This window comes from Emys orbicularis, chromosome 16, assembly GCF_028017835.1.
Source record: "Emys orbicularis isolate rEmyOrb1 chromosome 16, rEmyOrb1.hap1, whole genome shotgun sequence".
Classification (NCBI taxonomy): Eukaryota; Metazoa; Chordata; order Testudines; family Emydidae; genus Emys; species Emys orbicularis.
In genome coordinates, this window is record NC_088698.1 from 32,626,534 (window position 1) to 32,639,352 (window position 12,819).

Below are 12,819 nucleotides of genomic sequence, written 5' to 3' on the forward strand. Positions count from 1 at the left end.
CCCCACCAGTGTCCGATCATCTTTTAATTTTTGTTTTTAGCTCATTTGTTTCCAGCTTTCTGTCCTGATGAGTATTATCTGTGAAGGGCAGGAAAGAATGGTTTCCTTTTATTGTATGTATCTAATAATACTGTCCTTCAAACACGACAAATGTCAAATAGAAACTGTCTTTACCAGCAGGAATTATGTGATCTACTTTAGGCTCCACCAGCACCCTGGCAGTTTAGAGAATGCTAATCTCTGACACACAGGTGCACAAATGTGGGGACTGGCTAGAATGAAAAGGATACCCATCAGTACGTACTGATATGTACCAAATTTCCCAGCTTCATGCTTGGTTCCACTCCTGAAAATGCCTGATCTCACACATTCAACATTCTCAGTGACATACATTAAAGGGTGGCACTTCGAGTAATGGCACCAAATCCCTGCTGTGGAAAAAGGGCACACGCCGCTATACTAAAAACTTTACCAGCAATCTGAGGTACCTTCTTCTTTAGCCCAAAAATGACGCCTTTGCTTCAGTGCTGACTTGTGACTCCTTTGGTAATTGTAAGGCTATATCTACACTAGAGAGCTTACAGTGGCACAGCTGTATCGATGCAACTGCGCTACGGTTGCCATCCACCCGGGTTTTACCCAGGCAGTCCGGTTTTTGGCTTCTGTGTCTGGTTGCTAGGTGCCTGGTTTTCAACCGGAAAGTCTGGTTGAAAAAGGGACCTGGCAGCGCCTGGTCAGATGTATTGACCAGACACCAAAAACCCGGTTACCGCAGGGCGAGGGGAGGTGCCGAGTCATTAACCCCTGCCAGCCCCTGCTCAGCTGGGGCCACTCCTACCTGCAGACAGGCTCCTTGTCAGGCTGCAGCAGCTCCCGTCCCAGCCCCGGAGCAGAGGGAGCCTACCTGGTGGGTGGGGTGGGGTGGGAGGTGGAGATGATCCAGCGAGCAACGGGGGCAGGGAAGAGAGAGGCAGAGAAGGGGGCTGGGCCTCGAGGGTCCAGTTACCAGCAATTAGAAAGATGGCAACCCTTATCTGTGCCACTGTAAGATCTCCTACATAGCTACTCTGTGCTGGGGGTAGAGAGCTCTCCTGTCAACATAACTAAACCACCCCCAACGAGCAGCGGTAACTGTGTCGCAGGGGAAGCTCTCCCACTGACATCACGCTGTGCACACTGTCACTTATGCTGGCAAAACTTATGTCATCCGGGGGTGTTTTTTTTTCACATCTCTGAGCGACATAAGTTTTGCTGACATAAGTGGTAGTGTAGACATGGCCTAAGTAATAGCTGGATGGCTGATTTAAATTTAGCCTACCACAGGGGAGTTCCTCATGTCAAGGAATCAGAGCTTTTTTACATTCATGTAACCAGGAAGTTGTTTCACAGGAAGAGCACAGTACGAAGGGGGTTTGGTATGTGATTTTCCTTAAAAGAAGCCCCTGCTTCAACAGTTATAGAGATAACGTGGTATTTAAACTTCCCTTCTTCTGGGAGCAAAATTAAAGATGTGGGGACTTTAGATACACACTGTGTCCTGGAGGTGATCTGCACTCCCCGTGTGTCCCCAGTAAGAGAGAAGGGTGTGAGGAATTCCACTCAAACCTTGGTCCTTGGTGGAGAAGGGATTAAAATGCTTTAACTGGCAGTTTCACATTTTTTAAACGTGTTTGGTCAACCAGGCTTCACCGCTACAGGCCCTATTGTTCAGAATAACACACTATATCTGGGCTTCAAGTCAGCAAATAAACTGAATAGTTGTTTCCACTTAACAGCAAGAGATGAAGGCTGAATGTATTCTTGATAACAAAAAATAAATTATCTCAGGAAAGACAAAAATCACAGGCTGAATACTTAATAGAGCATTAATTGTTTGGTTTGTATGTGACTGACGAAAGCTCGGTGTCAATATATAATATGATGACAATTTCACTTCAACCGGCATTTATTCCTGAACTGCTATTCTTCAGGATTTCCATTTTAATAAGCACTGAAAAAAGCAGGGGGGAAAAAAAAGGCAAAAAAAAGAAAAGAAAAAACGAAAGGAGAAGTATCTGTCTTATTATGACACACACTACTTGGACATACGTTGAGATGAAAAAGGAAAAGGCCTCATCTATAAATGTATGCCAAGATTACAGAATAATGGGGGAAATGATCTAGCAGGAAAATTTTAAGCAAAAGTGTGCTAACTGCAGAAGGGTTAACACTGGTAACATACTGTGGCAGAAGATTAAAAAAATTGAGGTTTACTTTAAATTAACCCTTTCCAGTCCATATGCCACTAAGCAGGTACCAACCTAGAAAAATAGTCCACCTAGCAGTAGCGGCCCTTTAAAATTAAAAAGAGAAAAAAAATAATTTCCTTTTGTTCAAGTCAGGGCAGCCACAAAAGTCCCAAATCTGTTGGAGATGTCTGAGTGCAGGGATCTCCATGTCGGCACCGCAGTCCGGCCCTTCGACTCGCCCATGTCATCCGTGCAGTGGACTGAGAGGCATTGCAAATGGCTGCCAGTCTGCGCCGCAGCTGAGGTCTTGTTCTGGGGAAGGTCGTGGGCTGGAAGGGGTTAATAGAGAGATTATTATAAGGTCTGTGCAACATAACCACTTATAAATTTAAAACAGCAGCAAAGAAAAAGGAACACAGTTCACTGAATACTTCTGTGATCAATCAAAGTACAGGAGACAGAGAGAACTGGAATCAAAACAAACCAGCTGCAGCACTGACCATGAAGGGAGGGGACATGCCTGGCCTACAGAAGATGAAACTCTTGCTTCTCTCAGTAACTCAACAGACGTTTCATTACTCAGTAGTGCTCTGTTTGCAGGGGTTTACAGCAGGGGTGCCAGAACAGAGGGGACCAGGGGGCTATGCCCTCCTACTTTTTAACAGCTGTAAAGGCAAGCAACGGGGGGGAGGGACGGAGAGGAGTGAGTGGGTGGCGCGGTCTTGGTGAAGAGGTGGCGTGGGAGTGGGGCGGGAAGCCTCGGGGAAAGGGGCAGCATAGGAGCAGGGCCGTGGCTTAGGCGCTAGTGCCCCCACACACACACTTTTAGGGACCTTCTGCCGCTCCTGATTTACAGTAGGGCTCTACATACATGAAGGTACACATTGCTAGTCCCATATACGGTCAGCAACAGTGGCCAGTTAGGAAGGAGCTAGAAACCCCATCATGGATACTGACGTAGTAAGCTGCCCTTAAAGGAAGTTTCTTCCGAACCTTCACCATTAGACTTATATCCTTCAGTCATGAGAGTTTACAGCCCTTGTATTTTTTTCCTGTCTGACGTAACTGTATGTAATGTAATGTATTAACAGGAGCAACCTATGCAAGACACAGGAGGTAACTGTTCTGTTCTGCACAACACTAGTGAGGCCTCACCTGGAGTGCTCGGTCCAGTTTTCGGTACCATATTTTAAGAAAGCAGTCAAGAAACTGGAAAGAGTCCCAAGGAGAGCTACAAATGTGATCAAAGATTTAGAAAACCTGACCTGTGAGGAACGGTTGAAAGAACAGGCATGTTTAGACTAGAGAAAAGAAGAATGAAGGCGCAGATGATAACCGTCTTCAAAGTCATTAAGGACTGTTATAATGAGGATGGTGATCAGCTGTCCTCTATATGAACAGAAGGTAGGGCACGAAGTAATCGGCTCAGTTTGCAGCAATGGAGATTTCGGTTAGATATCAGGAAAAACTTTCAAAACTGTAAGTACAGTTAAGGACTGGAACAGGTACCAAGGGAGGTTGTGCCATCTCCAACAGTGGAGGTATTTAAGAACAGGTTAGACAGACACCTTCAGAGATGGACTAAGAATATTTGGTCCTGCCTCAGTGTGGGGGAAAACGGACTAGATGACCTCTTGAGGTCCCCCCAGATCTCTATTTCTAGGATTGTAAAGGTTTTTGTTATTTATGTATTAAATGACTTTATCGAGTCCAAAAAAAAAATCACAGGATTTAATATCTTGTGGCAGTGAGTTCCACAAGTTAATTGTACATTGTGCAAAGAAAGTATTTCCTCTTATTGGTTTTAAATGTGTTGATTTTCAATTTGATTGAATAACATTTTGCTCTTCTATAAGAATTGGTGATTAGGAATGCCCGATGCATCTCCTCTGCACCGTGCATTATTTTAAATACCTCTATCTCAGTAGAGGTATTTAAAATAATGATAAACCTAATAATGAGGTATTTAAAATAATGATAAAGACCTAAAAACAGTCTTTTCAATATATTTCCTTATACCACAACCCTTGAATCTTGTTTACCACCTGTCTCTGTGTCCCTTCTTCTCCTGTTACTGCTTTCCTATAAGATAGGATGACCAAAGATGAACACACACATTTCAGGTGATAGCATCCTATAGATTTGTTAATAAATGGGCTTGCATAGAATAGCATGGGATTATAATGTTTTCTATCACATGCTTTACTCACCGTAACAGTCTGTTCCCTTTTTAATCACCAATACACAAGAAAGAGGATTTTAAAGAGCTGTCCACAATGCTGCCCATATCTTTTCCCTGAGATCTTACTGCTAATTTAGTACCCAGTAATATGATAGTACAAATTATTCCTTCCAATGCATGTTACCTTGCATTTGTCACGAGTGAATTTCATCTGTCCTTGTGCTACCAATTTGCCTAGTTTTGGTCTTCGACCTTCTCTAGTGTTGGCTATTCTAAATAATTTTATGGCCTCTTCAAATTTTGCCACCTCACTGCTCACCTCTCCCTTTTGTAGATCATGGATAACTATATTAAACATGGATATTTGTAGCCCCCCCAAACCTTTTACCATCCTGAAAATTGATCGATTATTTCTACTCTGTTTCTTAGTCAATTCACAACAGACCCTTATCTTTGACCCTGTGACTACTTAGTTTCCTTAGTAGCCCAGGACTTTGTCAAACGCTTTTTGAAAATCTAAATGAACTAGACACTCTCACACTTCACTGCTTCTGCAGACCAAACTCATGGCCCATACCAACAGCTCCCGGTTGGTAGGTTGGCTGGCTAGCTGGCTGGCTGACAGGCAGGATCAGGCAACCTACATAATTTCAAGTAAAATTTTGTTGAAATCAGCATATACCCACAGAATGTGTCGATTTTGATGAATCAGCATTTTCTGACAGAAAACATTCCATAGGAAAGTTTCCAACTAGCTCTACCCCTAACCTTGTGTCACATCTTCCCATCCCCCCAACTCCATAGCCCCCGCTCCCCTAGTCCAATGGTTTTCAAACTTTTTTTTCTGGCGACCCAGTTGAAGAAAATTGTTGATATCCGCAACCCAATGGAGCTGGGGATGAGGGGTTTGGGATGTGGGAGGGGCTCAGGGCTGGGGCAGGGGGTTGGGGTGCAGGAGTGGGTCAGGGCTCTGGGTGCAGGCTCTGGGGTGGGGCCGGGGATGAAGGGTTTGGGGTGCAGGAAGGGGCTCCAGTATGGGGGGCTCAGGGCTGGGGCAGGGGATTGGGGTGCGGGGTTACCTCGGGCAGCGGCGCAGCAGGGGTGCTAAGGCAAGCTTCCTGCCTGTCCTGGCACCACGGACTGCACTGCGCACCGGAAGCAACCAGCAGCGGGTCCGGCTCCTAGATGGAGGCGTGCAAGCTGCTCCGTGCGGCTTTCGCCCACAGGCACCCCCACCCTCACCCCCTCCTCCCCCCGGAGCCGGTGCTCGGGGCAGGGACAGCACACAGAGCCCCGTGCCCTCCCCCCCGCCAGGAGCCAGACCTGCTGCTGGCCACTTCCGGGGCACAGCGCAGAGTCACAGCAGGCAGGGACTAGCCTGCCTTAGCCTGGCAGCACCACCGATGGGAATTTTAACGGCCTGGTCAGCAGTGCTGTGCTGACCAGAGCCACCACCACCCAGTGCCTTACATTCCGCAACCCACTACTGAGTCACGACCTGCAGTTTGAAAAACACTGCCCTATTCTCCCTTTTCTCAGCACCCAGCTCCACAGTGTGATTGGCTGATAGGCATCTGAGGTCACAACTACACCTGCTTTCAGTGGAATCAGGCTTTTCTGGCTTTCTGATCATCACCAAAAATGAATAAAAGATTCTTTCCACTGATGCCAGGAACACTCTCTGAAGTTCTGGAACTGATTGCATATGGTCTCCAAAAATTATCACCTTACAGACAAACAGGGCAATATCGGAGTTGTGTTAGGTCTCATTTCGCTCAGCCAATTATGTAACTGAAAATGCTTTATTGTGTTGAATACTAACAGATTAGAGAGGCACAATTTTCCTTTAGAAAAGCCATGCTGGTTTCCTCTCCCCCCCCCCCCCCAATATTACGTTCATCTAGGTGTCTTAGAACTCTAATTATTATTTAACACTATTTGCTTCATAGGGAAGTTCAGATCACTAGCTTGTAAAACCCAGGACAGTGCACAATATCAGTTACATTTTAATTTAGAAAAGCCACTGCACTTAGAGCGTAAGTGGGCTCTGTAGTATGAAAGCCAAAGATTCTGTTTTCTGGAGGAAATCACAGCTAATCCTGCAATCATTATCTTTTACTTTTTACTTTTTAATTCCCATCCCAAGATACAAGCGCCCTTTAACTCTCCACTGAAGCCTGTTATGAGGCAGCTCCCCAAAAGGACCAGATGAGGGCTGGCTCAGAGTTACACAAGGTGCCCAACAGCCAGATTGCACTGCCTCCTACCCCTTATTTGCTGAGCCCTGCCATCAGAGAAACAAAGCACTAACCCCAAGGTTTCAACTACTAGAGCTGGGCTGACCCAATAGACAGAGTTTATAATGAATGTGGCCTCCGGGTACAGAAACAGAAAGGAGTGGCTTATTCATTTGATTTTATCTGGAGATATCCCAAAAACCTATTAAATAACAAACTTCCTAAAATTCAACTGACAGTCATTGAAAAGAAAATGAATTACATATTCACACCTGGGTCAAAATTCAATTGCCAGACATGGGGAGTGGGAAGAGGGCAGATTAATTTCATTCCATTTCACCTTCCATTACAGGCATACCAGCTCCTGAACAGGAGGTGAGTTCTGGCATCACTCCAGCTTTAAATTTACTTGAGACCTGAGAAAGGAAGAATGAACTAGTTGGCTTGGAAGGTCCTTTCCAGCCCCTGCAAGGATCAAGCTCAAAAACCCACCCTGTACTTTACATTATCATTGTAAATGCAGGCTAAAAACCAAAACTAGGCAAGCAGGCTTCATTTTCTCTCACATTTGACAATTTCACCCAACGTTTACACACACACACACACACACACACACACACCAGCATGAGTAACACGTGTGAATAGCATGCCGGCAGAGATTGCTGGACCTTCACATCAACATGGAATTTCACTGCTTCTATGACCCGTTACATTAGTTACAAGAATTCTCTTTGGGTTATTAGTCGTAACCACAACACACGCACTCGCTACCCAAATGCCAACCAATGCTCAGGGTCACCACAGAGCTTGAATCAAATGACCATTCTCCAAAACAAAGCATAAGCATCAACAGCAGACAGGAGAGCCTCTTCCTTTAGGAAGTAGGGATCTGTATAAACCTTTACATATAGCTCAGAGCAAAGTCCCATTCGAAATCCCACCCTATCCCCTTTGCATGAGTAGTGATGAGACGGTCAGAAAACTGGTGTGACTGTTGAACCCTATTAAGGCTTTCCCCCCGCTATCTCTCACTAGTATTCCATAAGCTTAACTAGTATTAGCCTATTACATGTCATGGAGCAAGTTATAGTTCCCTCATTTAACCTGCTGCTAAATCAAATCAAATATGAAGAGGACCTGAATTGTTACAAAATCATGAGGATATCAATTTTACATTAGTCATAAAAAAAATCCCAACACAATCTGACAGTACCTGATTTAAAATTGAAAATGCTTTTAATGCTGGATTATTTCAGGATGTTAGAAACATTCTCACTCTTACAGGATCACTACACAGCATAGAGAAATAGGTCAGAATTGGGGACGGTGACACTATACGGAGCCTTTATACAAGAAAAGAATGTGAGCTTTGTTTTGGATTAGGGACATAGATACCTACTTAGCAAGGTGCTAGATCAGTATGATAATTTGTAAAGGCAACACAAAACAATATTACAGGGCTGCCTGCCTACCATATTGGTGTTTTCAGTTTGAATTTCTAAGCTAAAATGAGACGTCCTCACTCTCTGCTGTGATAATAAACAAAAAGTATCATTAGGTCAAAGATGCTGAGGTTTTCTAAACACTGACGTGGGTGACAGTGCCTTGTAATTTACAGAGCTGTGAAAATTATTTATTAACTGAGCACCTAGAGTTGTGCTAGTCCTCCCCTCCCCATCATAAGAGACATGGTCTGCCCCAGATGTTAAAATCTAAATGGTGTAAGACTGAAACGGGTATCAAGCTGGAGGAGTGAAGGTGCAGTGGCCAAGGCAATAATCCAGGCAACGTGGATATTCAACAAGGTGTGCACAAAGCATGGTTGATTTTTCCTTTTAAAAAATGCTTGGTTGACTTATTTCTTGTAGGTATCGTGGTAAAGACAAGTCTTACGAGGATCTGAATGAAGGATGGATGGCTACAAGTAAGGAAAAGCATGGGGAAATAGCAGGAACTGCTGAGAGCAGGAGATAAACAGGGAATAAAGGGCATTAAAAGACAGACTCTGTTTTTAGCAGTGGTCATTGGCTGGTGTTTTATGTCGCCTCCCATCATTGATGTACCTCTGCTTCTCCTCTCCTTATAGAAACTGTATTTATAACGAAATCACCCTAGAGTCAATTTGGTTAAAAGAAGAGACAAAGCATACCTCCTTTCAAGGTCAGGAAGAGCTGAGTGAGGGGTTTTCCCCAGTTGGTGGTTCTCCAACCCTCTCCCAAAAATATTGCTTCCCTGAACAATTACTACAAGACAAGTTACCTCACTCTGGGCATTCCAACCCCTGCCTCGTGCACAACAGTCACTCATCTGCTGTGGAGTTGGCCCACCTCAGGCATTCTGCAGCATGGCCATGCCAAAGCCACACTCTGTCCAAGCCAAAGAATAGCAAACAGCAGTTTCAGGATTTATTATTAACTACATCAATAGCAAAGCCTATCAGGTGGAATCCAGAATACTAACATGTTGGCAGTCCAATAAAACTACAAGGCAAGGACTCAGGTTTCTTTTAGGGACTTTAAAAAATGAATTTTTTTTATTTAATGATTTGCCCTAATTATAAACACTTTTGCAATGTTGGGTTAAAAAAATAAACCTGCTTGAGGCAACAGAGGAATAAAAAAGGATCAAATGGAAAAATCTATTTTTCTCAACTATGTCTTGTTCATGTCTATTACATAATACACAAGACCTGAATTTTTTTCTATTTTTAGGTCTCCCTTTAAGTGTAGGACACATGGCCTCAGTACAGGAAAAGCCAGTGCTTTGTGATTGGTTTGACAGCAGAATTCTTCCTCTGCTGGAGGGAAAAAAAAGAGGAAGTGTGTCTCTGTTGGCACAGGGATATCTGTGGAGGTTCAGTTATGTGGAAGTTCAAGTTATGTTTGTTTTCATTTAAATCAATACAGACTTTTTCACTCTCTGTGTGTCAAAGTCAGCCCGACAAAGCAATAAGGACAAAATTCTGCTCCCCTCCTCACATAAGCAGTCCCAGTGATTTCAATGGAGTTACACCAGAGACTAATATAACTCATTGACTGCAGTGCAGCTATTCAAGTAAGTAAAGCCCTAAAGTGGTGAAGTATTTTTTACAGGCATCATCTGGATGGGTAGTAAACTCAGCTGCATGAGGAGTTAGCTGGCACTGGCTGCTCTTTTGTTAGACACTGAATATGATATAGATCTAATACCGGTAGGGTGACCAGACAGCAAGTGTGAAAAAACAGGACGGGGGTGGGGGGTAATATGCGCCTATATAAGACAAAGCCCCAAATATTGGGACTGTCCCTATAAAATCGGGACATCTGGTCACCTTAAATACCGGGGGTGGCAGAGAAGACGGAGAGTGCTGCAGATGGGCCTCGGGTGACAAGAGCCAATTCAATAGCAATTTACGGGGTGTGAGTTCACATACGGGGTTTTCTGTGTGTTTGGGTTTTTTTAAATATAGATTTTTTCCTTGACAAAAGCAGCAATATTTTAAAGTCAGCAAACAAATATTTTCCTGTGGGAATCCTGCTCTGTGTTTAAAATGGAAGGGAATCTGTTCCACTTGATGAGTAACATCGCAAACTCTACTATGACACTTGTCCAAAAACAATAATGCAGCCTCAGCAAATCTGTGTCACTAGGCCTGCCTCAGCATTTCATTGCCTCACTTAAAACTAACCACGCCACACCACCTGCTTTATGCAATACACGCTCAATCCTGAGGGGTATTGTTAGCAGAGACTGATGGGACTCGGCAGGTTAAAATTAATCAGATAAAGCAATATGGTGTCATCAGCCTTTCACTGCCTCAGAGTGGCCAATTTTAGGATAAGCGATGGTCAATTACAGTGTGAACCTAACTTTTTGTAAGCAAAGAATTTTAAAGATGTTTTTCACACAGGAGTTATATTTAAAATATAAAACTAATCCTATGAAAACTACTGCAAGAAAGCTGTAAAAAGTTCTTCATGAAAGCAATGGGATTGTTACTCTGGCATCAACAGAGCTGTGTTGCCTGTTGGATCCCTGACAACTGTGTTGGAGACTCCCTGTTCAACAGTAACATTTATCGTGTGTTAGAACCTGGGATGGGTGTGAAGGAAAAAAATTTGATTTGTAGGACATGCCACTTGAAAATGATCCTCTCTTGTTGGTCGATGTTCAACTACAGAAAAAAATGAAATGTTTAAGATATATAATGTGTGTGCAGAGTAAGGTGATATACCTCAAGCAAATAAAGCAATTAGCGTCCAAAAAGGAGTCTGGATATGTACTGCATCAGCATAACATCATAGCAAAACAAAAGAAAAGCAAGATTAGCTGAAGTCGATAGCATACCAACTTCCTTTCTAGAAATGTCCAGCTCTCTTCCATCCAGATCCTCAGTGGGCACTCAGCCCGTACCTAAGAGCTACCTGCTTCGTGACCACCTGCTGAATCCCCAGCTTGCATTTACCCTTTCAAAGGAGCACTTCCAAGCATATTCTCCAGGTCTCTAGCCCTTTACATCTGGGGGAGACACTCAACTGCAGGGCTAAGGTGATCATTTTGCCTCTGGCTGCAGCTACGGTCCTCTGGCTCTCTCACCTGAAGGGGGAATGGGGAAAAGCTCTGATAATTCTAAACCTACCATGCTGAGTTATTGCAAATGCCAAGTTTAACATTGGAAAATGTGTGTTCCTCCTTACTATCCTCTGAACATGTCCCATCAAACCCATTATCCTGCATATAACAGCATCCAGCATCTGGTGTTTCAGAGGAAGATGAAAAAAATATATATGTACCCGGGCCAATAGTACCACACTGTACACGATGGAGAAAATTCCTGCACCAAACACTAAATGCCCTGGAAGCTAACATGGACAATTATTATCCTCAACTTGCACACAGATCTTTCTAAAAGCCAGCCACAACATCTGAAGAGCTGGGTAAACACTATAAAAAATTATTTGCAATCATTTAAATGAATGAGGCCTGACTACGTTCACACCCACATGTGCTTGTTTTCAACAAATATTCTGGTTAACTTGTTTATTGACAGGGATATTTGTCCAAACTGCAAATTTTAAGCATGTATTTCAGAACATTCACTGAAGACTTATTTTTTTATGAAGTCATGAGTATTCACACACATTTTAAGGGCTTGTCTGCATTAACATAGTCCTCTTTCAGACAGTGTAAACTAGGTATCTTAACATTTGTGCCAGCAGTGTCTACACAGAGCAGTCAGAGTGCAACTGCCGCGGGACTGGGATACTGTGGATTCCGCAGGACCTGCTGCCATAATAACGGGAGCAAGTAAAACATACTTTGATCTGGCGGGATTGGGGTGGGGGGGCGGAGGAGGGGAGACAGACTATGGTAATTTGTGGGAAACACTTTAAAACTTAATACTTAATTTTAAGTGAGGGATAGAAAAAGATTTGATGTCTATTATAAAAGGAAGTATTTTTACGTGGTTTAAGCAAAATCTGTTTTATTCTTTTAGTGGTAAAAATTATGTCTGAATTTCTTTTTTATATATAATATATTAACGGATTGTTTTTTAGTAGCATAAGGGAATCTGTCTCTCGTGAAATCTAAGGTTTTTGCAGGTGGGAATGGGATAAAAATGCAAGGAACAATGCGGGAGTAGGTATTACAGGGTGGGAGTAGGTATTGCAGGGCGGGAGCAGGATTAAAAAACAGTCCCACCGCCCACGCAGGGCTCTGCCCCACAGTCCACACTGTGGCACAGTGTAGGCATAGCCTAAAAATTATGATCAATGAGGGAACAGAAATACCACATTTCTCTTCCATCCTTTCCCATGTTTTCATTCTTCAACTAACAAAATGGCATTTTCAGGACTGACAACCAAATGAAGGCAGAGAAGAATGTATACACATAGCATCAGTAAGCAAAGGGATGAGAGAGTACATTTTTTAATCAAAAACATTATCAAAAAGACTACACACCAAGCTTCAGCCCAGACTGACTCTTTATGGCCAAGTTATAAAGCCTCAAAAGATCAGGGTTTACAACAGCATACTTCATGCAGCCCTTCTCAGACCTCAGATACACCCATTCGCCAGGATCCTACACATTTAGGAGGTTGCTCTTTTGCTTCTGCTGGGCTGTCTAGCATTGTGTCCAGACTAAAAGAGATGTATTTTGTAACCGTGTGTTAGCTAACACAGGGTAAAA

The 12,819-nt window shown here is 43.4% G+C and overlaps 1 protein-coding gene across 1 annotated transcript in view; it reads right to left on the bottom strand.

The window, feature by feature from the left end:
- Positions 1–2,372: 2,372 nt before the first annotated feature.
- Positions 2,373–12,819, bottom strand: part of MN1 (MN1 proto-oncogene, transcriptional regulator) — a 43,559-nt gene continuing 33,112 nt past the window's right edge. The window contains exon 2 of the mRNA XM_065417912.1: positions 2,373–2,557. Within this exon, the coding sequence (XP_065273984.1) occupies positions 2,373–2,557 (185 nt within the window). The remainder of the gene's footprint in view (positions 2,558–12,819) is intronic.